This window comes from Lissotriton helveticus, chromosome 5_1 (assembly GCF_964261635.1).
Source record: "Lissotriton helveticus chromosome 5_1, aLisHel1.1, whole genome shotgun sequence".
Classification (NCBI taxonomy): Eukaryota; Metazoa; Chordata; class Amphibia; order Caudata; family Salamandridae; genus Lissotriton; species Lissotriton helveticus.
In genome coordinates this window covers 714,949,232-714,972,992 of record NC_136065.1, presented here as the reverse complement: position 1 = coordinate 714,972,992, position 23,761 = coordinate 714,949,232, and the positions used below count along the sequence as shown (strand labels likewise).

Here is a 23,761-nt window from a genome sequence, read left to right as displayed (position 1 = left end):
TGAAGCAGAGATGGAATCCATCATGAAGAAGAAAAGGGAGTTTGACAATTCCTTCAAGGGAAATTGCATCACATTGAAGCACGAAGCAAAAAAGAGCAATAGGTACAGCTAGTGGAGCTTACGCCGCCATTCCTTCAAGGGATATCGCATCACATTGAAGCCCCAAGCAGAAAAGAGCAAGCAGTGGAGTTGGAGCCTTCAATAACACATAGGTTCTAGGAGGCATAAGAAGAATAACCCTTCTGTGAGTAGAAAGGAGGTCAGTTTGTTGAAGGTTGCAGGACATATAAGCTGACTCCACTGAGGAAGAAGTGGACAGCTACCCCAGCAGGGCCTCTCCACCAGATGATATTGCAATGTAAAACGCCCTGGTCAAAGGGGCAGTAGACACACATGGGGTCCAATTAGATGAGGAACAGTCCTGCTTCTTACAGGAAACTCTCTTACCAGCACAGAAGAGAAAACAGTTTCTCCCTATGCTACCAAGGGTCCTGGACCCAGGACGAGAAGCCCTCAGTGAGCCAGCAAAAACGGTTACGCCAGAAGTGGAGAAGTACAAGCATTCTTCAAACAATCCATCTAACGATCCATCTTCCATCAGAGGCAGTGTGGGGGGCAGACTCCATTATTGTGATCGTCACACCTAAAAGGGCAAATAGTCCAACCACCCAGGGGCCACCACTCGACAGGGAGAGCATGTAGATGGAGATGATGATGAGAAAAATAAGAGAGGTCAGCAGTGACTCGATGCATCGCCAACTCCTAACTCCCACCTTAACATATATTCTCACCAACAAGGAGAGGAAGTAGAGGAGCTGATGCAGCATCTTCTGGACCAATACAAAGGCAGAGCAAAAAAAGTTCACCCAAGAGGTCAAGGCAGACTAGAACACATGCCTCAAGTCCTAACTAGATGCGGCAGATACAGCGAGCAGACAGCTATGCAAGGGTTCCACCCTGAGGAGACATGCATGGATACGAGGTTCAGTGTTCAAACAGGAAGTGTAAGCAGCGGTTCTGAATCTGCAGTCAACTGGCGACAACGTATTGGGCTAAGCATCGGCTGATTTGCTGCAGCAAATGAAAAAGGGTAGCAACGCTTTCAAGGCGAAGGGAGCTCTCCAATTCAGGGGACCCTGAGTTGCTAGCCACCACAAAGAAGGGCTTCAGTAAAGGGGAGAATCACAGCCAAACACAACTCATACTAGCTTTGGGCCCCAAGCCAGCTCACAAAACGCACCACCTATGCGGCAATACCCTAGCGCACAAAGGCAGCCCTTTCAATGTAGATCTGGAGCCAGAGGTGCCCTTCCGCTATGAGCGGGCATCAAAGCAATTGACTTAACATCAAGCCCCTCTCCTCCACTCAGCACATATAGGGGTCAGACTCTGAGGATTCTTCAGGGAACGGAAAATAATCACCTCTGACAAATGGATTAAAAACCTAATACAGCACAGCTATTGTATAGAACTGTTAACCCCAACAAACATAGGACCAAAGACAAGGTTTTGCAACAAAGACAAGAAGATGCAACTACTGCAAGAGGTCGAGGGCCTCCTAAATAGACATGCAATGGAAAGGGTACAGAAGGAAAGGAAAACCAAGGGATCTATTCAGTTTACTTCCTGGTACCAAAACCAGGCAACACCCTCCGACCCCTGCTGGATCTGCGTACTTTGATCAAATTCAGAAAGATGAAAAGGTTGAAGATGGTCACTCTGCAAGAAGTCATCTTGTATTGTGGAAGGAGAACTGTGTGGCAAACATAGACCTCTGCGATGCCTACCTACATGTGCCAATGAACACCAGACAAAAGAAGTTCCTGAGGCTTGTCATGGACAAGGTACTCATACTAGTACATGATACTACCTTTGGGATCAAGTTTGCACTAAGGGTGTTCACAAAGCGGCTTGCTGTAGTGGGGGCATCCTTGAGAAGAGGGGGATACAGGTCTACTCCTTTCTAGTCTACTGGGTAGTAAAGGCAAAATCGTTCATACAGTTCCAGGACAATACTGTTATAGGAGCACTCAACAAATTGGAGTTCTCCATGAACATGGTTGCACAAAGAGAAGAGAAGTTCTTGGGGCAATACTAAAGTCAAATGAGGCAAAAGCCTTCCCAGCCTGCAAAATAAGACTGTCACTGACAGAACAAACTTGCCTTTACCAGAGGGGACGGTCTCTGATGGGGAGTATAGTCTGGAAAATAATGGGAATGATGGTATTCTGCATACCGCTGTTATCATAGTCTGATATTCTTCATTCGATCAACAAATTAACCATTAAGGACACAAACGTACATTAAAAAGCATGATGTAGACCAACTCATGACACCACTTGTTGATAAAAAGCAAAGTTAAAATGCTCTTCAGTTCACTGAAAAGTTAAATTAAAATTTGCTTAAACCTTGTTTTTTAAATCCAAGATTGGTTCGACTGGAGTTGGGCGATACTAAGCCAAGGTAAATAAGTTATGTGCAAACATCATAATAAGTAACAAAGCGGACGAGGACAGCGGTCCTCTTTTCGCAGGGTAGTCCTACTTTTGATTGCATATTGTATTTAGATGCTGACAAACAAATATAAATTGAAGGCAGTGATTGAAAAAATTCCAAGGCTTATCTGCATTGTTTTAAAGTAGGGTACCTCAGAATTGCTATCATGTAATATTTCCTAAGAGATACATAAAATTTGTAAAGAGCATAACATGCATTGTAGTCTGAGGGTAGTAATAGTCACAGGGACATATAAGTAGCTTAGCAAAATATAGGATGGGAACTGAAGAACAACCATGTCATCTACAGTATTCAGCCTTAGTCGCATGAGTAAATATCTATGGTGGCTATTTGGGACCCAGATGAACCCACTGGTGGTAGTAACTAGCGTGTGGTTTATCAAAGTTTGCTTTTCAAGTTGATGGTGGTCTCTAGCATTACTGCACTAGGCAAAAAAAAAACTTTTACTTTTGTTTTTGCAAGATTTGCCTCCCGATTAATGAACAGTTGTGACATATGCAGACTATGACATTTATTAACCTAACCCTGGAATCTTCGTAACATTGTCTAATTTTATGCAGCCTGATAATACAGGACGATAATACAGCCACAGTCCTTTATGGCATAAATAAGTAGACATGCTCTGGGGGACTGCCAGCAGTCTTCTTATAAACCCATTCTCTATCTTCTGAATGACTGTATAGTCCTGCACCATAGGTGGCAATCAAAATGCATTTAGATTCATATACAGCGACCATTTTTTGAGAGGTTTTATCCCACTTTCCAGGCAAAGTTGAATAGAGCCTCCACTCTTCTTACAAAGTCAGGTGACCTAGCTTTTCCCAGAGGACTTCAGCTCGAATTATCTGTGAATAGGACCCCCAATTCAGGAAACATTGGGACAGGACTGATTATTTACAATATATTGAGCTTGGTTTTATTTCCACAGAACATTATGAGTCTTAGATTGATTTGCTGTCAGGTCTGAATCAGCCAGAAAGCTGGAAAATTAATCCAGCAATCTCTAAACCAAGTTGGGTCCTGGCAATGAGTACACCATCTTCAGTGTAGTGCAACACTGGTCTTTTGGGGGTACCTACTTGAGTCAGATCTATGCTCAAGGTGGCCAGATGTTTCTCCAGCCTGTTTAATATAGAGTGTGAATAAAAATGACACAAACATACAGCCCTGCAGCACAGCAACCCTCTCACACCTTTGAAAGGTTTTTGGTCTCATCTTTCAGGCCACATATGACAATAGCGGTCATCTCATTAGGCAATTGCTTAAGAAAACACTATGAACCTCCATTCCCATATCGGGCATGATGTCCCTGAATTTGGAATAAATTTACAGGGTCAAAAGCCAAACTTAAGTCTAAGAAAGAAAAATTGAGCCCCCCTCTCTTTGGCTATGGTGTATTTGTTTATTAAAAGGTAAGGGCCCTCACCCCCAGGTAGTCTAAAGTAATTCTTCCCATAAATGTGTTGTTTAGTCAGTGAGGGATATTGGGCGATAACATTTTCCTTTAGTGCCCTTTTAAAAATAAGGCACAGTAAACAAAAGTGGCCAGGATTGAGGTGGGCCACACCTAGAAAGTGCCTTCCCCATTTTTTAGTCAAAGGGGGGCCCATAAAGTGGTATTCTTCTTGAATGTGTCTGCTGTGACTTAATTGGAGCCAGAGCCTTATACTTAGGGCACCTATTTATTACAGACATTACTAATCTTGAAGCTTTATGTCAAACCTTCACAATGCCCTGCTACGTTGTCCCCTATGACTGTAGAAGTCTCACCATTCAAAGCTGAGCCAAAGTAGACCTTAATAAAACAGTTTAACCGCTTTTCGGTAGATATCACTTCATCAAGGCCAGACTCTGAAGAATCCTTAAAAATCTTTATGAACAGTAGCAGCTAATAGGGACTCGCAAGGATCTCCTCTAATGGCTTTCTTTCTGTGTGCAAGAGCCCGCTTGCAAGTTCTCCTACAGTGGTTTACATTCTCCATGCTCTTATGCACGGTTTTAAGACATTTGATGAGATTTTCATGTGCCTTTGAGCAGTGCAAATCGAACCATCCCACTAGCTTCGGTCTGCAATATTGTAAAAGAAGAGACTAAAAGCTCCCTAATAGATCTGCGTATGGTGCTATAGAACCTAACCATATTATTCGGGTCTGCTTCTTCATCCAGGCATTGGCAAACACAACTTTATTACTTAAAATGAGATTGGAGAGCAGTCTTCCTTCATCATCTCAGTCCCATCTCAACAAAACATCCTTATTTTTGTCCGCAATCAAGGGAAGTAGGTTAAGTTGTGTTTTTTAAGCGGTAGAGAATCTGCAGTAAGTAATTTAAAATGTTGTCACTAAAATTATCAAATACTTTTAAATGAAGGAAGCATCCATACACATCCCATGAAAACAATATGAAGTCAATTATATTGTATTGATCCCTACCAATAAATATTGGCCTTAATTAGAGAATGAATAAAAGGTAAACACCAAACAATATTTGAAGAATAGCTTGTCCCTATGCCAAAAGCGGGTCAAACCTTCTCCTGAGGGGGCCTGTTATTTGACAGGACTTATTACTTGATAGATGGCAGTGTTGATTATTACAAACCCTCATCCATACCATAGATACCTGGCCATCGCTGTTACTTACAAACACCTCTATTTCCCTGCTCCGTAGATTAATAATATCAACTCAGTTAGAATTAAAGTTATTATAAAAATTAACAAAAACATATTTTGACTGCAATCAAACCACACTATTTGAAAATGTGGTCAAACGAAGTCTGACCAAGTAATTCTTCTTAGGAATAAAAGTGAGTCCAAAGTATTCGGCCCACCCTTTGCTTTACCAGAGCTTGCAGGAATCGCAGGGGTAAATTATGAGGTAAAGCAGTCTGTATGTTGAGGATGTGTGGCCTATGTTTCCTGGCAACAAATTATATCAAAGCCTTTTATGGAACACATCCAATCAAGATTGTTTAATTTTGAAACCATGCCTGCTATGTTCCATGAGTCAAATCTTCAGGTACTCTGAATCAGTGTTGGAGACATTATAATGTCTGTATTGAGAGCAGGACCAGAAAGATGAAAAGTGGACGAAAAGAATTGACCTTTATGGTGGACCATAAGGATGTGATCCAGAAAGGCTCCTATTGCAGGCCTTGATGCAGATTTGCGGTTTTCAATCTGTATTATCAGTCTGTGCTACATGGCATCTCTGTTGGCCACTCGGATAGAGTACAATTGGGATGGTGAGAAGTCCCATCTTGAGTTATTCAAAAGTAGGAAATGCTGCTGGATAAAAACTGAATCTATAGAAAAACCCTAATGGAAGGGCCTCAATCCTACTGTGACCCACAATAAAGAAATTAAACCTATAGACAAAATTGCATACATTTTAATTCCTAAAGTTAATGATAACAAAGTTGTTAGCACCACTTTTGGGTCGATTCCTTATCGTGGAATTCTCTACACATAGTTATCTAATTGTGCTAAGAGTTTGTCACCTAATCTCCCTTTTATCCAGTGTGTGACTTTATTTACAAGTTGGATACGTTTCACCAAATGCCTCAGTCTAAGGGTGGAACCCATTTGAGGATGATAAACGGTGTTGCTCCAGGTGGAAGTATTAAGAGCAGGACATTTCTCAACACTTGATTAGGTCAGCTGACAGCATTACTTTGCGAGACACATTTGGGTGGAGAATGTTAGATTGAAAGTCGAGGGTGATTGTCCCTGAGTTAGTACAATAGTGTGGTGGCCGAAATATGCCCACTCCTTTGGAGTGGAAGTGGATGCTGCTTTCTTCAAATCAGACATGCTAAATCACACTTGCATTTGTTCCCAAGATGTGACTTTCGGTGATTTTGGATGATTTTCAGATGATCAGTAACAGTCCTTAAACTGTCTCCTTCCTATGGATTATTTAGTTCAATACTGATCAAAGAGAGTTCCTCATCTCCCTCTCCCCCCAACTCCTGAATTCAATGTGAACCTCCACTCGAGAGACATTTAACCACTGTTTTCCTCTTTACCTATAGAGGCCATCTGCAAGCTTTTTTCTTTTTAGCTGGGAGAGCACAAAGAATCCATGTTCAATATAGAGCCTGCATTGTCTACTCAATCTATTGACAGGGGCTGCTCAAGGACACATAAATTATCCTTTTTGACATCATCTGAGACTGTGCACAAGTGGCAGAGGAATAATATTAGAGGCTTTTTGTTTAAATGGTTTTTTATTTCAGTTTTCATAAAGATAAGCAGTAAGATACAGATTTAGCGAATCGGAGTGAGACTGGAACAGCAGCAACACAACTTTAGTACACTAGAGTGGTAAAGAACCTGAGGCATAATAACGAAGGCCACCTTAATGATTGCGCGTCACATTCACATCCTTCACAGCAGTCAAACGGACAGGTTTCCCTCTGGGCCCAGGCCAGCACAGGCAATAGAAGTGACACTGGGCAGCAATGGCGAGGTGCTGGGCTCCGGCGATGGAACACCAGAAAGCCCCTTCTCCTCCAGGATCCGACCCTAGGCATCAATTCTGAGGTAGGCCAAGAAACTCGCTGCCCATGCATATACATTACCTGGACCTTTCGTACCCCTGTATGCTTCTCCATCCAAATCAGCTCCCTCTGAGAATCCACCCACGTGGTCAGCTCTGTCCACCATCTATACAGGTTGGGCCCCTGGTAGATTTCCAGCTCATTGTCAGTTGCCTGTGATCAAGGATAAGTGCCAAAGCCGCAAACCTGTCTGTCATTCCACAAGTAGCACTTTGACAAAAGAATGCCTAATAAGCACAACTATGGAGAACACTTAAATGATCTCTCTGTGGCCTGACAGATAACCTGCAGGAGAGTGCCCCAACATGGAGCCAGTACTTGGCAGGCCCAGACCATATGATTAAAAACCTGTAATGCCTACTTCGAGGCAGGCCAATGAAGCCACCCAAAGCTGGTGCAACTGAGACTGATTAGCCTGTGCCCCCTGCAGTCGAGCCCTATAGAGAAATGTAGTAGCTCTTGTTCTCCCCATTATGAAGAATACATATCGAAGGCATTCATGTTCAGGGGCATCATTAGCCCCATCCCCCATCAAGCACAAATCTTACCCAGCAGAGCCCTGTGCATTAAGAAATGTCCAACCACAACATCGTAAGCCTCTTTCAGATCCAGAAAGGAACTAGTCTCACCCCCGTAAATAAATCGCCCTGAATGGAGAGTTTTGCATCAGTCCACAACATCTGCAGGCCACTCCAGCCCCCTGGGTGCCGCAAGTTCTGAACAATCATCAAGGGGAGTACGGAACATTGGTGTGCGTCCTCTATAGTGCCCTCACCCAGACGTATCCTGCCGTTTTAACTAGCGCCAATGCCGCATGGATTGGTTTCAGCAGGATCCAGCAAAAAAATGCATGAGAAGGCATCCGTGTTCTCCTTGACCTATAGCACTCATGTAGTCCGTCAATCACCACTGTGTCACCCACTGCTATTGGGCAGCCAGGTAGTAATGCTCAAGTGTGGAGCAGTAATTTCTCCCCCGTCCACCCGGAGCCACATTTTCCCCAATGCCACCCTACGTCTTGATGTCCCCCAATGTAAGGTAAGAAGGATGCTATCCAACTCCCTAAACATTTTCTAGGGCATTAACCTGGTAAAGCTGCATACAAATGGAGCAGCCGCGGTTTTACAGATCCTCTTGCCGCTTAATGTCAGCGTACAGCTGGGTGCGCACACCCAACTTATTAGATATACAATAGCCCTGCACAACCACCTTCAGGACCTCCCACTCAATCCCCACTGATGACGCTGTCCCGGAGTTCTCCTGCAAAAAACTATTAATTACTTCCCCAAGTGAGGCTCGACAGGCCGGATCATCAACCAAGGCCGAGATAAGCTGTCCAGTTTGGGACACAAGGTATGTGAGGCGACTATCGGAAAGTGCATAATTAGAGGTTATGGTCAGAAAAGGTTCTTGCCAAATACTCTGTAACCCCCACCCATTCATACACGGTATCACAACATTGTTATTATATGCCTCTTAAAGTCTACCTCGCTACCATAGTAACATACATTAGAGATGTCATAAGAAGTTTCTTCAAAGCCCCAGTGATTAAGAGGTTTTTAGAAGGGACGGACAGGAGAGCTCTACCAAGGTCTTTGCCCGCACCTCTATGGATTCTAAACCTATTGTTAACACAATTTATAAAGACCTCATTTCAGCGGATGCAGAAAGATAATCTCAGATGCCTGACATTAAAGGTGTTCATCTTCATACCCATCATGTACTTGCAGCTAGTTAGTGAATTGCAAGTGCTCACAACGTAAGAACTTTACTTACAAATACACAATGTCAGAACGGTAATGAGGACAAACGCACAGTTATTACCAATGGTCATTTCACGTTTCCACGTTAGCTAAGCATTGCAACTGCCAGCCTTTTTTCCATAATCTAAAAATACAGGCAGAAAGAGCCTTGAATGCGATACCTACGATATAACGGTCAGAGTGCCATGAACAACTGTTGACTGCCTTTTTAGGTCGAGGTAATATCCGGTCTGCCGAAGGCAGAACCGGAAGTCCGAGATTTTATGTTTCTTAGTGTGGACTATTTGTCCCGCCTCTGTTTTTGGCTCTCTCCCATTGGCTGGCTTCCTAAACGGAGGCCAGCCATTAGAGGAGAGAGCCGTCCCTCCGAATAGGCTCCGTCTTTTTCGGATTTGGGGGCATAAGTTTTGCTGTTATTTAGACAGTGACGTTGTCTGTCACTCAGAACAGAAAACCACGCCCCCATTCCGAAAAAGACGGAAGCTTGCGGCCGCCATTTTTTTTTTGTCCCGAAGACGAGCTGCAGGACTCCCTTCATCCTCGCCTGTGCTGCCGGGCTCTATTCCGCCTTGTACCAATCCAGGTGAGGTGGGGGCCGGAGCAGGAGCTTCGTTTGGGCGCAAGAGGGTACCCCGCAGCACAGGTGGCTCCCAGCCCCGCTCACCTCTGTTTTTATTCAACGCTCCATGTCTCCAGGCAGCAGTCGGGACCCCCTGCGTTCCTGGGCCTCTCACCGGGGCTACAAGCGCGTCCCCAGGTCCCAACGCACCACCACAGGTGCCCAGGGCTCAGAGCCAGTCTACCGCAGGCCCGTCTTCAAGTCCGGCTCGGAGCGGGACCCCGGCATTCAATCGCAGTCAGGACAGGTCTGCCCCTTATCCCGCGGCCCGGCAGACAACCCCCAGTACGGCAGGTATGTTCAGGCTTTCTTCGGCTGGGTATCTGAATTCTGCATAACCAATGAGTGGGATATGGAGTTGGGCCCTGGTCTCCGGAATCAATATTACATCAAATGTGCTTTCTATTCTAGTAGGAACTTCTTAGTTTAGTTATAAGTCCCAGCAACGTACGATCTTCATTACTCGGCTATCCATACCTCCCCTCCGCTCACTGCCCGACCCCTCTTCTTCTGCTCCCCCCCCTCCCCGCTTCCCTCACATTGTGACGTGCTTCCCAGAGTTGCTCTTGCAATGCCTGCGAAAAGATAATGGCTTCCAAGGAATACAATGGGCTTGCTTTCTAGGTCGTTTTTTGCCACTTTCACTTCACCCCCTTCGTGTGTATGCCTGTCTCACCTTTAGAAGGCATTCTGCACATGTGCGTCTCTTTGTATGTATGCATTTATTGCATTCTGTATGTGAGCATGTGTATTATTGCCTTCAGTCGGTGTGTATTTTTGGGTTATGTGAGTGCGCCTCTGTGTGTTTGTGCCCGTCTGTGTATGGTGTGTGATGCCTGACTGCGCTTGCATTTGTGCTAGGAGTGGTGTGTATCTTGTTGGTGTGTGTTTGCATGTGCTGTTAATCGTATTCTGTGTGCATGGAATATGTTAGTGCTTCTACGGGCGGGAACACCAACCAGAGAACTGAATCGGAAAAATTCCAATGCACCAATTGGTTTCAACAAATTCCTTATGAAAACAAAGGTGGTAATGCCTACTTAACACTGATTATTTCTGTTTTTATCAGCAAAACAGCAGTCGTTGGCTATACATGCCAGTTAAAAACCTAAAAGAGAAATAAAAACTCTGCCGTAGATTCAAATCCTGCCTCGGTGCAGTATTTGTGAGAAATGTGCAGTGGCTCTGCGCCTTTGATTCTCACATGTCAAACCTCGTTCCAGCTCCCCACTCTATCTCCCATGGTCTGTGCGGACATTTAATTCTAGTTGATCCGTGTCTCTATCTCTCAGTACAGCCCATTTTCCTGATCCTCATTAACTTTCTCGTGCTCTCTTTCTAAGTGTCTCTCGCTCTCACTTCAAATCTCTCTCCTCATCTCTCTTGTCTTTGTCTCTTACCTTACCCATCCCCTTGTCTTTCCATCCCACTCTCGCCCTCTCTCTATCTCTTTTATTTAACCCACCTATTTTTCTCACACAATATCTCACTCCCTCTCTATTTATCTTTTATTTTATCCACCCTGTTGTCTTTATCTCCCCCTCTCTCTTTATCTCTTGTCTTACTCCTTCACCCAAGTCGCCCGATCTCTCTCTCCCTCCTTCTCTCTTTCTCTCATCTTACCTACTCACCTCAGTCTTCATCTTCCTCCCCCTTGCTCTCTCTCTTTACCCATCCACGTTGCTCCATCTCGCTCTGTCCTTAAAATCTCTTGTTTCTTCAAATCTGGACGTTTTAAACCTCCCATTGCAAACCAGTTAACGGTAGGGGTCTTCTGAACCTTCACAGCTGTTGTACAGGAAACACCTCTACTTAGTTTGCATGAAGAGGGTCCTGTAACACTTGCAGCCTTCTAAAAATCCTAGTTGCTGAGCTCTACCCTCAGCCCAGCCACCATCTTCACCATCCTCACCCCGACCATACTTTAACCAACCGCACAGTTGTGTAGCGCCCGCTGTTATGTGAGTTTAGTGTGTGTGTGGCGCTCTGTCTGTGTGTGGCGCTCTGTGTGTGGCACTCTGTGTGTGTGTGTGTGTGTGGCGCTGTGTGTGTGTGTGGCGCTCTGTGTGTGTATATGTGTGGCGCTCTGTGTAGCGTGTAGCGCTCTGTGTGTAGCGCTCTCTGTGTGTGTAGCTCTGTGTGGATAGCTTTTTTTGTAGGTGGCTCTATGTGTGGGTGGCTCTGTCTGTGTGAGAGTGGCTCTGTGTAGGTGGCTCTATGTGAACGACTGTGGGTGGCTCTGTGTGTGTGTGTGGGTGGCTTTGTGTGGGTGGCTCTGTGTGGGCGTAAATGCAATAGGTCATGCATTTGCGAGCTATTGGCATTGTAAATGACAATGCCATTTATTTAACGATTAAACTATTGGCAATGTAAATGACAATGCCATTTATTTATAATTTAAAAAAAAAAGTCATGGGCAATGCCAATAGCTCTACATTTAATAATGCCGAGACCATTGCATTGTAAATGCTTGTTTGCAATGGTTCATAGGTAAAAAAGATGCCAGACATGCATATGCTTTTCAACTTTAGCAAGTATAAGTGGCTGTGAGAGAGTAGCATATGCTTTTGTTGTTGAACCAATCTTTGACCCACCTGCATTTCATGTGGGAGTGGGAGCACAGGTTTTTCATTTCTGAAAAGGGAGGAGGAGGGAATTTAAGAAAGTGGCCCTTGTTTTTCTCCTTTAATAATTATTTGCTCCAGTAACACTGATTTCCTCTTAGCTTAGTGTTTCAGGATATAAAGGTACAAGCAAGTATTTGTAAAGGAAGGCGAAAGGCACTCTGTTAATTCAAAACTATTTCTCCTATAAAAAAACTGCAATCCTAGTTATCAAATGTCTCAAATTTGAATGTTTTGCTCCTTTATGAATGAATTTTGTGACTGTTCATATTTTTATTTTAAATTTAAACATCTTTTTATTTTAGTAGAGCAGAAATGATACCTTGACATTTGTGAGCATACAGTCATAGACCAAACATTATTACAGTACAGTACAGGGTATGCACAACCCTTCTCAAAACCTTACAGCAATCCAACCTCTTCTTGCTGCAGAATACATCAGTCGCTGCCTGAATCCAGGGTAATAAAGTTTCTCCCACCGGTGGAGTACATGGATTGCCCATGTAATCATTCCATTTGGACCAGATTTCCCCCCATTTTTTCGGGCACCCTCTCTTCACATAAAGTGCTTTTTCCACCACCATACACCAATCCATATATTTTTTCCAATCCCAGAGCCTGGGTAGCAAGGCTGCCCCCATTGTCGTACTATGTTGCATTTCGCCACCATTAAACCTAATGTAGCCCAAGTTTGCTCTGCACGCCCCACATTTGAGTCCTCCCACAAATTTAGGAGGCACTGTTTGTGCGAAGGGTTAAGCTCCTCCCCCACCATCTCCGACATGCAAGATATTATTGCCTGCCAATAAACCTGGATCCCTGGATATGTCCCGAGTATGTGGTAGAAAGACCCCAGCTCGCCACAGCTCCTGTTGCAAAGATAGTCAGTTCTGCGTCCCATCTTTACTAGGGTGGCACATGATATGTAAGTTCTCTGTAGGATTTTGAACTAGACTAGTTGAAAACGGGCCCTAATGGCCACCTCTGTCAGGGAGTCCAGTGCCTCAGGCCAGTCCTCGTCCTGTAAATCTGTTATGTCGTGAGACCATCGTTCTTTTAGTGTTCCGATGGTATCGGGAACATTATTGATCAGATTTCAATATGTGAGTGAAATTGCTGCACGCGTCCAATGTTCTTCAAGCAGTCTACACTCGAGTGGGTATGACTCTGAAAGCTCCGATCCCCTGGCCACCACTGCTTGTATGACATGTCTGTTTTGGAGGTAGTGAAAGTACTTGGATTTGGCCTAATCGTAAGTCTTTTGCAATTGCTCACAAGATAGGATTTTACTCCCTGTGTGCATGTCCCCCAACTTCGAGATTCCTATCAGGTCCCATTTACTAAAACTTTGTTGAAGTTTCCTTGCACCTAGTTATTGGGACTCCCAGAGCGAGGTGGCCCTGGTGAGTTTATTTTTCCATCCCAGCTTGGCCAATGCGAGATGCCACTGTCGGACTGTGACCGCCGTGGGGCCCTCAATAGAGAGGCGGTGCAGATCTGTATATAATGCATAGAGGTAGCCTCGGCTGCATCACTAATCTATCCACTGTATAAGCTGGTTCTGTCAGGGGCTGATGCACCCATTGATTGACCTTTGTCAGTTGAGCTGCCCTGTAGTAGGTTTGAATGTGTGGCAGTGCTATTCCACCGCCATACCAGCTACGCATCAGTTTACCTAGGGCGATCTTTGGGGGATCCCCCTCCCACAGCAACGTATGAACCAAACTATCAATAGTATTGAAATGCGTATCTGGAACTGGGAAGGGAGTATTTTGAAGAACATATAAAAAACGTGGGAGCGCCATCATTTTGAACAATGCCGCTCTACTGAGCAGTGAGAGTGGGAGGGCCAGCCAGTGATGGATGTCACTTTTGAGGTGGTCCAGAGGGGGCTGCAAATTCCGGGCTGCATAGACCACGGGGTCTCCAGTAATTAAAATCCCCTAGTATCTAAAACCCTGCAAGGTCACTTTGGCCTCTCAATCTGCTGGCAAAGTTGGACATGGTCTATTAAGAACATAGACCACTGACTTTGCCCAGTTGATAGTGTATCCACAGTACCTTCTGAACGTGGCAAAAATATTGAATGTTCTCGCTAGGGAGGATCTGGGGACGTGACATACAGGAGGACATCCTCTGCATAGAGCGATATCCTGTCCTCCCAATCTTCCGACCACCATAGGTCCCTAATTATTGGATCCCTGCAGATCCATGCCGCCACCGGCTTCAACATCAGTGCAAAAGTAAGTGGGGATAGAGGACAACCCTGTCTTGTCCCTCGATGTAAAGAGAATAAGCGAGATCTTACCCCATTTACCATCTGTTGCGCACAGGGGTCTGTGTATAGAAGTCCCAACCATGAAAGAAATCTGGGCCCAAATCTCATGTGTTTGAACACTGCCATCATGTAAGGCCAATTGATCGTATCAAACGCCATGCGCACATCTAGGGACAGCACCATCGCGTCCTCCCTAATCCTATGTGTGCGTCCCATGACTCCATGCAGGCATCAGAGATTTAGGGCCGTGCTACGCCTGGGCATAACTCCGGACTGATCCGGGTGGACCAGGGCCAGATGTAAGGGTAAAAGCCGCTGGGCCAGCAGCTTCACAAGGATTTTGCTTCTGCGTTTAGTAAAGAGATTGGCCTGTAGGAGGCACATTGGTACCTGGGTTTTCCCGCTTTGCGTATCACGACTATTGTCCCTAATCTTTGATCTGATGGCAGTGTTCCTATGACTCTACTTTACAGAAACATGGCTAGCAGATGAGAGCTTTTACCTGCGCTGTAAGTTTATAAAGTTCTATTGGGATGCCATTTGGTCCCCTAGCCTTGCCCGGCTTCAAGGCTCCTATTGCCTGAGCTACTTCAGTCACTGTAAAGTCTTCCTCCAACTGCTTACTTTCCCCTGCGGTTAAGATTGGGAGCCTAATATCGTTCAGGAACTCCAAGATTTCCTGTTCGGTATATTGTGTTTTGGCAGAGTAGACCGCCGCGTAATAATTTGCGATGGTCTCCGCAATCTCTCTCGGATCTTTATTAGTTTCTCCAGTTTGGGCAACCACCGACGTAACCCATCTGTCCGCCCTTTGGCGCTGTTCCAGCCAAGCCAAGAGTTTACCTGATTTGTCGCCTGCCTTATATTTTCGGTGATGCGTCTCCCTAATTGTATTCCTGGCCTCCTCTGTTACGTGGTCTCTATAATCTTGCTGTTTCAATTTGTACCTATGTTGCAATGCTTCGTCCACCTTTCCCACTACTTGAAGTTCGAGGTCTAGTATTTCTTGCTCAAGTGTCGTTACAAGCACCCTTTTTTCTTTTTTATACCCTCTGATCAGAGAGAGGGCCTGTCCTTTCATCACCGTTTTGTATGTCTCCTATAATGTCTGCAATGAGGCGACTGTGTCTGTGTTCTCCTGAAAATAGAAATTTGTGGCCCCGGTCAGGCCCTTTCCTATCTTTGGGATCTTAATATACCAGGGGTTTATGGGCACGGGACCCGAACATTGCCCCCTTCCCACCGCATATCTTGCCCACACGGGGGAGTGGTCCTAGATACCTCTAGCCAGGTGCCCAACTTCCTTGAATTGGGAGATGAGGTCTGAGGGGGAAATTCATAAGTTTATTTGCGACCAGCTACCATGCACCCCTGAATGAGATCTATATTCTAAGGCAGTTGGGTTGAGTGCCCTCCAGATGTCTATCAGGCCTAGTGCTAGGAGAAATTCGGTTAGTCATGATTTTACTGGCGTCTGCATTCTGGGTGGCATGCGGTCTAGGGTGTCACTGCCCGCCATGTTGAAGTCCCCTCCCAGGAAAAGTCGGCCTGGCAGAAGGTCTAGTAATAAAGTCCCCAAGTCTGTCGGGATCGAATTTCTCAGCGTGGGAGGGACATATGATACAATATTTAATACGGCCCCTACCCATTGCCCCAAAATTACAGCATATCTCCCTAGTTCTAGTGTTCTCTATAATTAGGGGCAGTCCTTTCTTGACAAGCCTTCCTGTCCTTGATCCCAATGTGTACCCCGCAGGCACTTTCATCTCGTAACCCCAACGGTTTAGTGCCTGGCAACTATTTTCCATGAGATGGGTCTCTTGTAGGAGAATCCCATCTGGAGAATGTCTCTTTACGAAGTGAAGAACTATACCACGCTTAACCTTACTCCCCAGTCCATTGACATTCCAGGACAGAATTCTCATTTCAGCCCGAGGTTGTGCCTGCATTTAGTAATAAATCTGGTGACTCTCTTGCCACTATGTTGCTAATGTCGGAATCCATGTTTTGTCTTAAGGATGATTCTAGGCCTTCCAAATTAAACTGTAGGGTTTGATCTGAGTTTGAAATATCGACTGCTCTACACATATGTGTGCCTGCTCATATTTGATACATTAATAAATATTAAGCATGCCTTGTATAGGTTTTTTTCAGTTGATCTTTAGAAGTAAATTTTGCGTTGATATTCTTTGTTGGGAGCGATTTCAAGGAATTTTTTAGAGTGGTTTACAGTGTGATCCTATTCTAGATTAATATTAATTCTGGGCGGTGAGCTCCGCTCGCGGAGTTTGCAGAGTTTTCCTCACTCCGCGTTACGTGGAGCTTGCGGAGTTGGAAAAAAGCTTGAGCTCATCAATGTTAAATTGACGAGCGTGGAAAATCAACCTCCCGGAGAGATTTTTCCTCATTTCCAATCGTCAGCGTCAAGTTGCTGACCGCGAGCGTAGAAAATCAACCTATCAGTAAGATTACTCAACATGAGTGATCGGATTTCTCATTGAATGGTTGTGTATGCTCACGTTGAGAAACTGGCCGTTTGCATTGAGAAAGCTGCTGCTCGAATAAAAAAAATCTACTCGATTGGCAGAAAAGAAGCAGTTCCTGCTTGCATTGTGCATGGTGCCCTTCGGGATGATTGCACAATGCGGACAAACACCCGGCGCTGAAAATCACCGCAAACATTATTATCTTACACACTCAGTTGGTTGCGGAGCTCCACGTAGCGCAGCAGAGTTTTTTTTGTACTTTAAACTCCACGATCACTGCCCAGGCTAAATTAATATACTGTATATTAGACCTGCATCTTTTTCTTTGGCCCTAAAAGCACTATTTAAATGAAAAATAACTTTTTCTGTTTTAGTTACTGATTAAGGGGAAAGTGTGTATGACAAGTCATGTCTGTAGGCTTAAAATGTTCAATTGTATATCTGCAGTCTTGAAACTTACTACTTACTCTCCCTACTCCACTCTACTTACTCTCCCTACTCCACTCTACTTACTCTCCCTACTCCACTCTACTTACTCTCCCTACTCCACTCTACTTATTTCACCTACGACACCTTACTTCCCCCAAAGACACTCTCCTTACTTCCCCCTATGACACTCTCCTTACTCCCCAAACTCCACCCTAGGACACTTTACTCTCCCCAACTCCACTCTAGGGCACTCTACTCCACTAAGTTTTAGCCACGCTGAACACATGCCACACTGGTGTCCAACATGGCAAAAACATTGCCAAAGCTAATAGCTCTTGTATAGGCCAGACCTATTGGCTTTGCCAGTGCCTGTTTCTTTTGCTGTTGGTACTCCATGTGAGTGCATGTATTTGGTTTCCCACTACACAATGTGATCTGTTTTTACATTACATAGTGCCTGACAGATACACACTTCATATAATGCTTAGTGCTCCCTCCTCCTGTCCTGTACATTGCTTTCCCCATCCCAACGTGCTTTTTTTTTTTTAAACTCCGATGCCTTAGAGCCATTAATCAAGGATCACATGGAGCTATCTAAAATCGAATGCTTCCAAAACGAAAATACTCGCATGCGACGATGGGAAAAATTATGCCCCACTCTGCGCCTGTGCAAAAACAACAGGTGATGGACAGAATGCAGAACAATGTCATACATTCACCCCAGTACAGAGATCTGGGCCTAAATCCATCGTTTTTTTGCTCATCATGCCTTTCCAGTTTGAACCCAGCCATATGCAAATCAGTCTTGACCCTGTGCACCATGGGAACAGTCCAGCCCGAACTGCCAAGCCAGGTCCTCCCTGGGCTGGAAACAAGCATCCAAGAACCGGTTTCGGGCTTTCAGCCCTCATCAGCCTGGATAGCTTGATTCCAGTGGCATGGAGAGCACGGAACTCATGTCTGAGCATACCCGTCCCACTCGGGGTGACATCCGCCTGGCCTGATGATCTGGGAGAGCCTCCTAAAAATATCTAAGAAAGAAACTTTTCAATAACCATGGCCTCCAAGTTATCAATGAATGCCCAAGTGGACAAATTAGCAAGCTCTAGCTTCATTACTATGAAAACTCTGTGACGCATCTTCCCCCACCTGGGATTTCCACACAAGGTCCAAGCCTTTATCTATCTTGTACTGTCTAAACTTGATTACTCCAATCGCCTTTACCACGGATTATCTTTATCAACTATGAAAAAACTACAACGGATTCAGATCTCTGCTGCCAGACTACTCCTACTTATAAAGCCACAAGCCCAATCTCCCCTGCCTTGAGGGCCCTACATTGATTATTGGTTGCTGGAAGATACACATTCAAGCTGCTTTGTATCACACACAAAGCAATACATGGAACAGTACCGCTTTTCATCATAAATAAAATTACCAAATACTTTCAGCAAAAGAACCTCTGCTCCAAATTGACACCTCATCTAATAATTCCACCATACAAGAAAAAACCATAGGTGGCACACCTTTCTCTGTTCAAGCAGCCAAACTATGGAATTCATTACCCCCAAACACAAGATCCACAGATAACTAATTACTTCAGAAGACTATTCCAGTTGGCTCTTTCCTACATAACCACCATACTCAAACACATATGTATATAAACATTTAATTGGTTTGTGTATGTATCTAGATGTCTTTCTTGATATAAATATGTATCATATGTACTTGTGTATTTATATATCCATTACTTTACTCCTAATGTAAAAACAAATTTCCAAAGTACTACCCTTTATCTCACCCTATACCTCTCTCAATATTACCACCCCACAACCCCCCCCCCCCCCGCTGCACAGAATCAACAAAAGGTAATGGCAAAGCCTATAGATCAAGAAATTGATGCCTGTTTGCTTTGCCAGTGCTTGTTTTATATATTGTGTAGGTCCATTCTTGAATGTTAGTATTTTTAATTCCGCAAACCATGGTTGATCGGGCTAAGCTGCTCTGCCTCACCTATGCCGTGATGTATGTCAATCTACAAGCAAAGTACATATTTGATTGAGAAGAGCGTGGGACAATGTATCTGTTGTTAGTACATTTCCATACATCTTTGAACATAAATAGCTGGCCTTCATGTAATTAGGTGTTTTTTTATGAAGCATACTCCAGTTACTATATGGTTTTGGGTAGGAAAACCTGACATGAACAACATGAGTGTCCTGCTACTTGGTATGCCTGGGTGTTTTCTCTCTTGGGATCTAGACCAGAAGCTGTAAACATGTCACTTGGCTAATTTTAGTAAAGATTGTAACCTGTAAATGCTGTTGGTACAGGGATTCCCATCCTAGGTGTTATTAATTGGCAGTAATGATGCCCAAAGCTTCTTCGCTATATTTATTTCTGTTGACAGCAACTCTTTTGCAACCCTCCCTCCCAATCCGTTAAAGATTATTTTTTTAAATGCCGTCCTTGTGGCTCTCAAAGGAAACTACATTGTTTCATAGCCACTGTGGAGCAGTTTGGAGGCAGCATACATGATTTGCTCCTCCATGTTATAGAGTCAAAAATATGTATTCTTTTATATAAATCTTAGTAACAGTCTGTGAATGAATCTTCTAATTCAAATATTTGGAAACTAGTACAGTTGTGTTCATTATAATTTGTTAATTTAGTTTGAAGATTCATTGCCAACTATTGTATTTTTATTGTATGTACTGTAATCTTAAAATGTAACATTAAAAATGTACAGCTTATTTTTCAATTTTTTGCTTTTGTTTTACTCAGATGATGTCATGCAGACAACCTACTGTGAAATCGAATTGGACAAAGCTTACAAAGATGCATTTGTGTATGCTATTAAGAATCATTATTGGTACCAGATGTACATAGATGATCTACCAATCTGGGGTGAGTCATACAATGTGGTTTAGTATTCCCAAGTAAGCTGGCTTGTACATCCTTAAGTTTACATGTTCAAATAATTAATCCATATAAAACATTTGACTACTTGAATGATTGTTTAAACAGGTATTGAGGCCATTTAATTAGAGACTGGTAAAGATGAATGGAACATTGCGGCACTTTCTTCTGTATTTCACTGTTTGTCACCCACAGTGAGATGACCTCAGAAAATATTTCTTCGGAGGTTGTGCCTTTTCAATGATTGTAGACACAGCTTTCCTTATTTGCTACCACCTGTGCTTGCTTTAATCTTTTTTGATATGTGAAAACAAATTGATTATATTAAACAACTTGGCAGTAATTTGTGGAGTAGTCATTGACATCACTAATCTGAAGTAGGACCACTGAAAACAGTTCAAACTAGGTTTGTTTCTTGTTAATCAAGAACAATACAAAGCCATTAATGGTTGCATCTCATTTATTCATCAAAAGCTTTCTTGATGAGTGCCATTGTTCTCTTGAACTTGTACTGCTATCTAAATAAGCTGCTGCTCTTGAGCTTCTTCCGTGAACCATGTGTAATGCTGGAAGGTTGTTAGTGCTTCCATTGTTTACATTTATGTCATTTCCACTGTAAAACCAATATTTAGTCATTTGTATCATGGCTTCAATGTAACCAATCCTGAATTTGTTGTTTTAACTTTGCTATGAATTAACATTTCAGTTTTCCTTAAATTCTTTGACAATATATCCAAGATCGACACTGCATTATATATTCTTGCTATCCTATGTTTCCCTTTTTGAAGGAGCAAGCTTTCCATTTCATAACTAAGTATCCAGAATAATCCAATAAAAGACATAAAGGGGGGATATTTTAGTCTTTTTTTTGTTTTTGTTTTTCTATTTACAACTTAAGTGTAAAGTGATTTCTTGAGGAAGATTTTTTTTTGTGATATCATTTTTAATTGTTTGCATGTTTTGCTGTAATTCATAGATTCTTAATTTCTGGCAATTCAGATAAGAGATTCTTTCACTTAAAGCTCCTCTTCAGATAAAGTAGTAGTAGAGCTCCTCCTTGTGGCACATGAAACGTTGGTTTGTTTATCTGGACATAAAAGCTAGACAAGATATGTAGATGCTTGGGAATAGAATCATTGTTTGGATAATACAAATTCAGAGGTGTACAATCAACAGCTGTTGCTTAACTCAGTTTCTTGTGCATGTTTCAGAAATTGGTAGGTTTCCTTCGTACCCATTTTTTTCTGTCATTAGAGTTTACTATATGAATAGCTGCATGGTCGATAGGCTATTAAAATTCATTATAAGCTGGAGCTTAGTTATTGACTGAGTATCCATGTTTTTAGGAAAACCTATATACATTGCTTCCAGAAGGGTCTGACAGGTGTAACTGTATTATGCTTTTCTAAATTTGACAAAAGAAATTGCACAAGATGAACACAACTTTGGCATGGATACTTATGAATGCATAAGATCAAAATTTCCCAAATATAAAAAAAGGCTGAGCACTCTGGATAGAAAAACTGCAGCAGCTAAGAGGATTAGCTTTTGGAGTACAAATATGAAGAGGCATTCACATTGAATAAGTGATGTAAACCTGAACGCGCATTAACAATTATTGAGCCATTGGACAAATCTGAACATGCAGAGGGGTAGTCATTCTTGACATATGGTGGAGATTATTGGTACAATTATGGCCACTATCACTTAATTCCTCCAGTGGCATAATGACAGTAATTCTTGACTTACTCTAGGCACTGTAGGAATGCTTGCTGCTTGCCTTTGGTGCAATGCTTACTTACGATGGCGTACTGTTACTAATTATATATATATATATATATATATATATATCTATATATCATTCGTGATAAAATGGTGCCCAATTCTGGTGTAATGCTTGAAATGGCATAACATTAATAAATGCTGGAATTTTTAAAACCCTGTTATAAATACTGCCTGTACGTTTGATATAATTTGCCTGCATCCATTCATTCACTCAATGCCATTCATGCCTTTACCAGTTTATCCAGCCATCCGCCACTGCACTCGCCTGTTATCATTCTATGAATTTTCTCTTTGTAGTTATACATGTGCTCAGCCATTTATTGATCCACTCGCGCTGACCATTGTATCCACCTGTTCACTCATAATTGTACACACAATCTTGGCAATGAACGAAGTATCACTTTAACTTATAAAATAACTAGACTTATTGGCTTTGCATGTTTTCTTTCTTGGAAAACCATGCTAAAAAGTTTAATTTAAGGCTATTAAAACACATGTTATATCATCCTTAAATGTATTTAAATTTGTATATTTTTCTTGTGTCTGAGCTGAGAACATAAAGCATGTCTCATCTGTTGTTTAGGTGCTACTTAGGCATGTTAAAACAATTTGGGGATATATGTTCATCTCTTTAGAATCCGAATACACTAAAAGGTTGGCAGGTAGGCACTGCATAGTGTGAGAGTGGTCATTTTACATTCAATTTTTTTTCCCCAGTTTGTGGAAAAAATGTTGTTAATTCGGAACCCGATCATGTAGTTCTTAGCCAATTCTAATCTCTCCTGAATTCCGGTGGCCTGTTGGACAGTATATTAGTTCTTGTTGGGAATGACGTGGTCATTGATGGTACAGTTTTTAACATATTATCTTATCATATTCTTGACCAGTGTTCATTAATAGGCAGGTGATCTCCTAAGAAGAGCTTTGTTAACCTCTAATACCTGTATTTTTCATACTTTGGCTTTACTCCTCCAACATCCAAACGTCCAAGACATCTGTTGCCTATTGCATGGTGTCAGTCATCTAGTGGCATCATGAACATCTTATATGAGCATCTGAATTGCGTGTGTGTGTTTGGAGCGGGAGTAGGGGTCCAATGGATCCAATTAGCTAATGGGCTGGGTTCCCAAAACACTACTTAGATTTTATATGGGCTTATTTTGTCTGAAAATATGCAGAAAAAACCATAAATAATGATGTAAAGGAAAATGATGTTAAAAGTCTGGTTGACTGTCCCAGGGCTGCCAAATTACCCAAGCATGGTGAAGGAAATTGAGAAGTTGGTTTAAAGAAAATGGTTGTAAATGTTCAGACAGAATGGGAAATAAAGCCAGGCAGGGAGAAAGAGAAAAGGCAAGAAACAGCAAGTAGGAAAGGAAAGAAAAATGTGTGGGAGGATAGAGGACGATAGGAAGGAAAGGTGATAGGAAGGAAGCATGGCTATGTGAATCTGAGTGCAACTTGATAGATGAATGGAAGAGTAAAATAATCAATGACTGGAAAGGTGATAGGATGTGTGCATGGATGGATAGAGCGATTGAAGGGCTGTACTTCTTATATCAGAAAGGGAGATAGTTTAATTTTCTAGCTACCCCTTTCAGTCGTCACCAGGTATTCCTAGTCCACGCAGCCATTAAGCTAAACCTCACCCTTGGGAATGTTAATGCCCATGTTCTTTATGTTTGTACAACAGCAATATGGTCCGCTTAATATTTTCCTCACTTGATATTGCATGTATTTGTCCCATGAAAATATGGTCAGATTGTCTACAAAGATTACATTC

General features: G+C 42.9%; 1 protein-coding gene across 1 annotated transcript in view; it reads left to right on the top strand.

The window, feature by feature from the left end:
• Positions 1-23,761, top strand: part of TM9SF3 (transmembrane 9 superfamily member 3) — a 300,030-nt gene that overhangs the window by 102,279 nt on the left and 173,990 nt on the right. Inside the window, exon 3 of the mRNA XM_078643122.1 lies at positions 20,059-20,181. Within this exon, the coding sequence (XP_078499248.1) occupies positions 20,059-20,181 (123 nt within the window). The remainder of the gene's footprint in view (positions 1-20,058; positions 20,182-23,761) is intronic.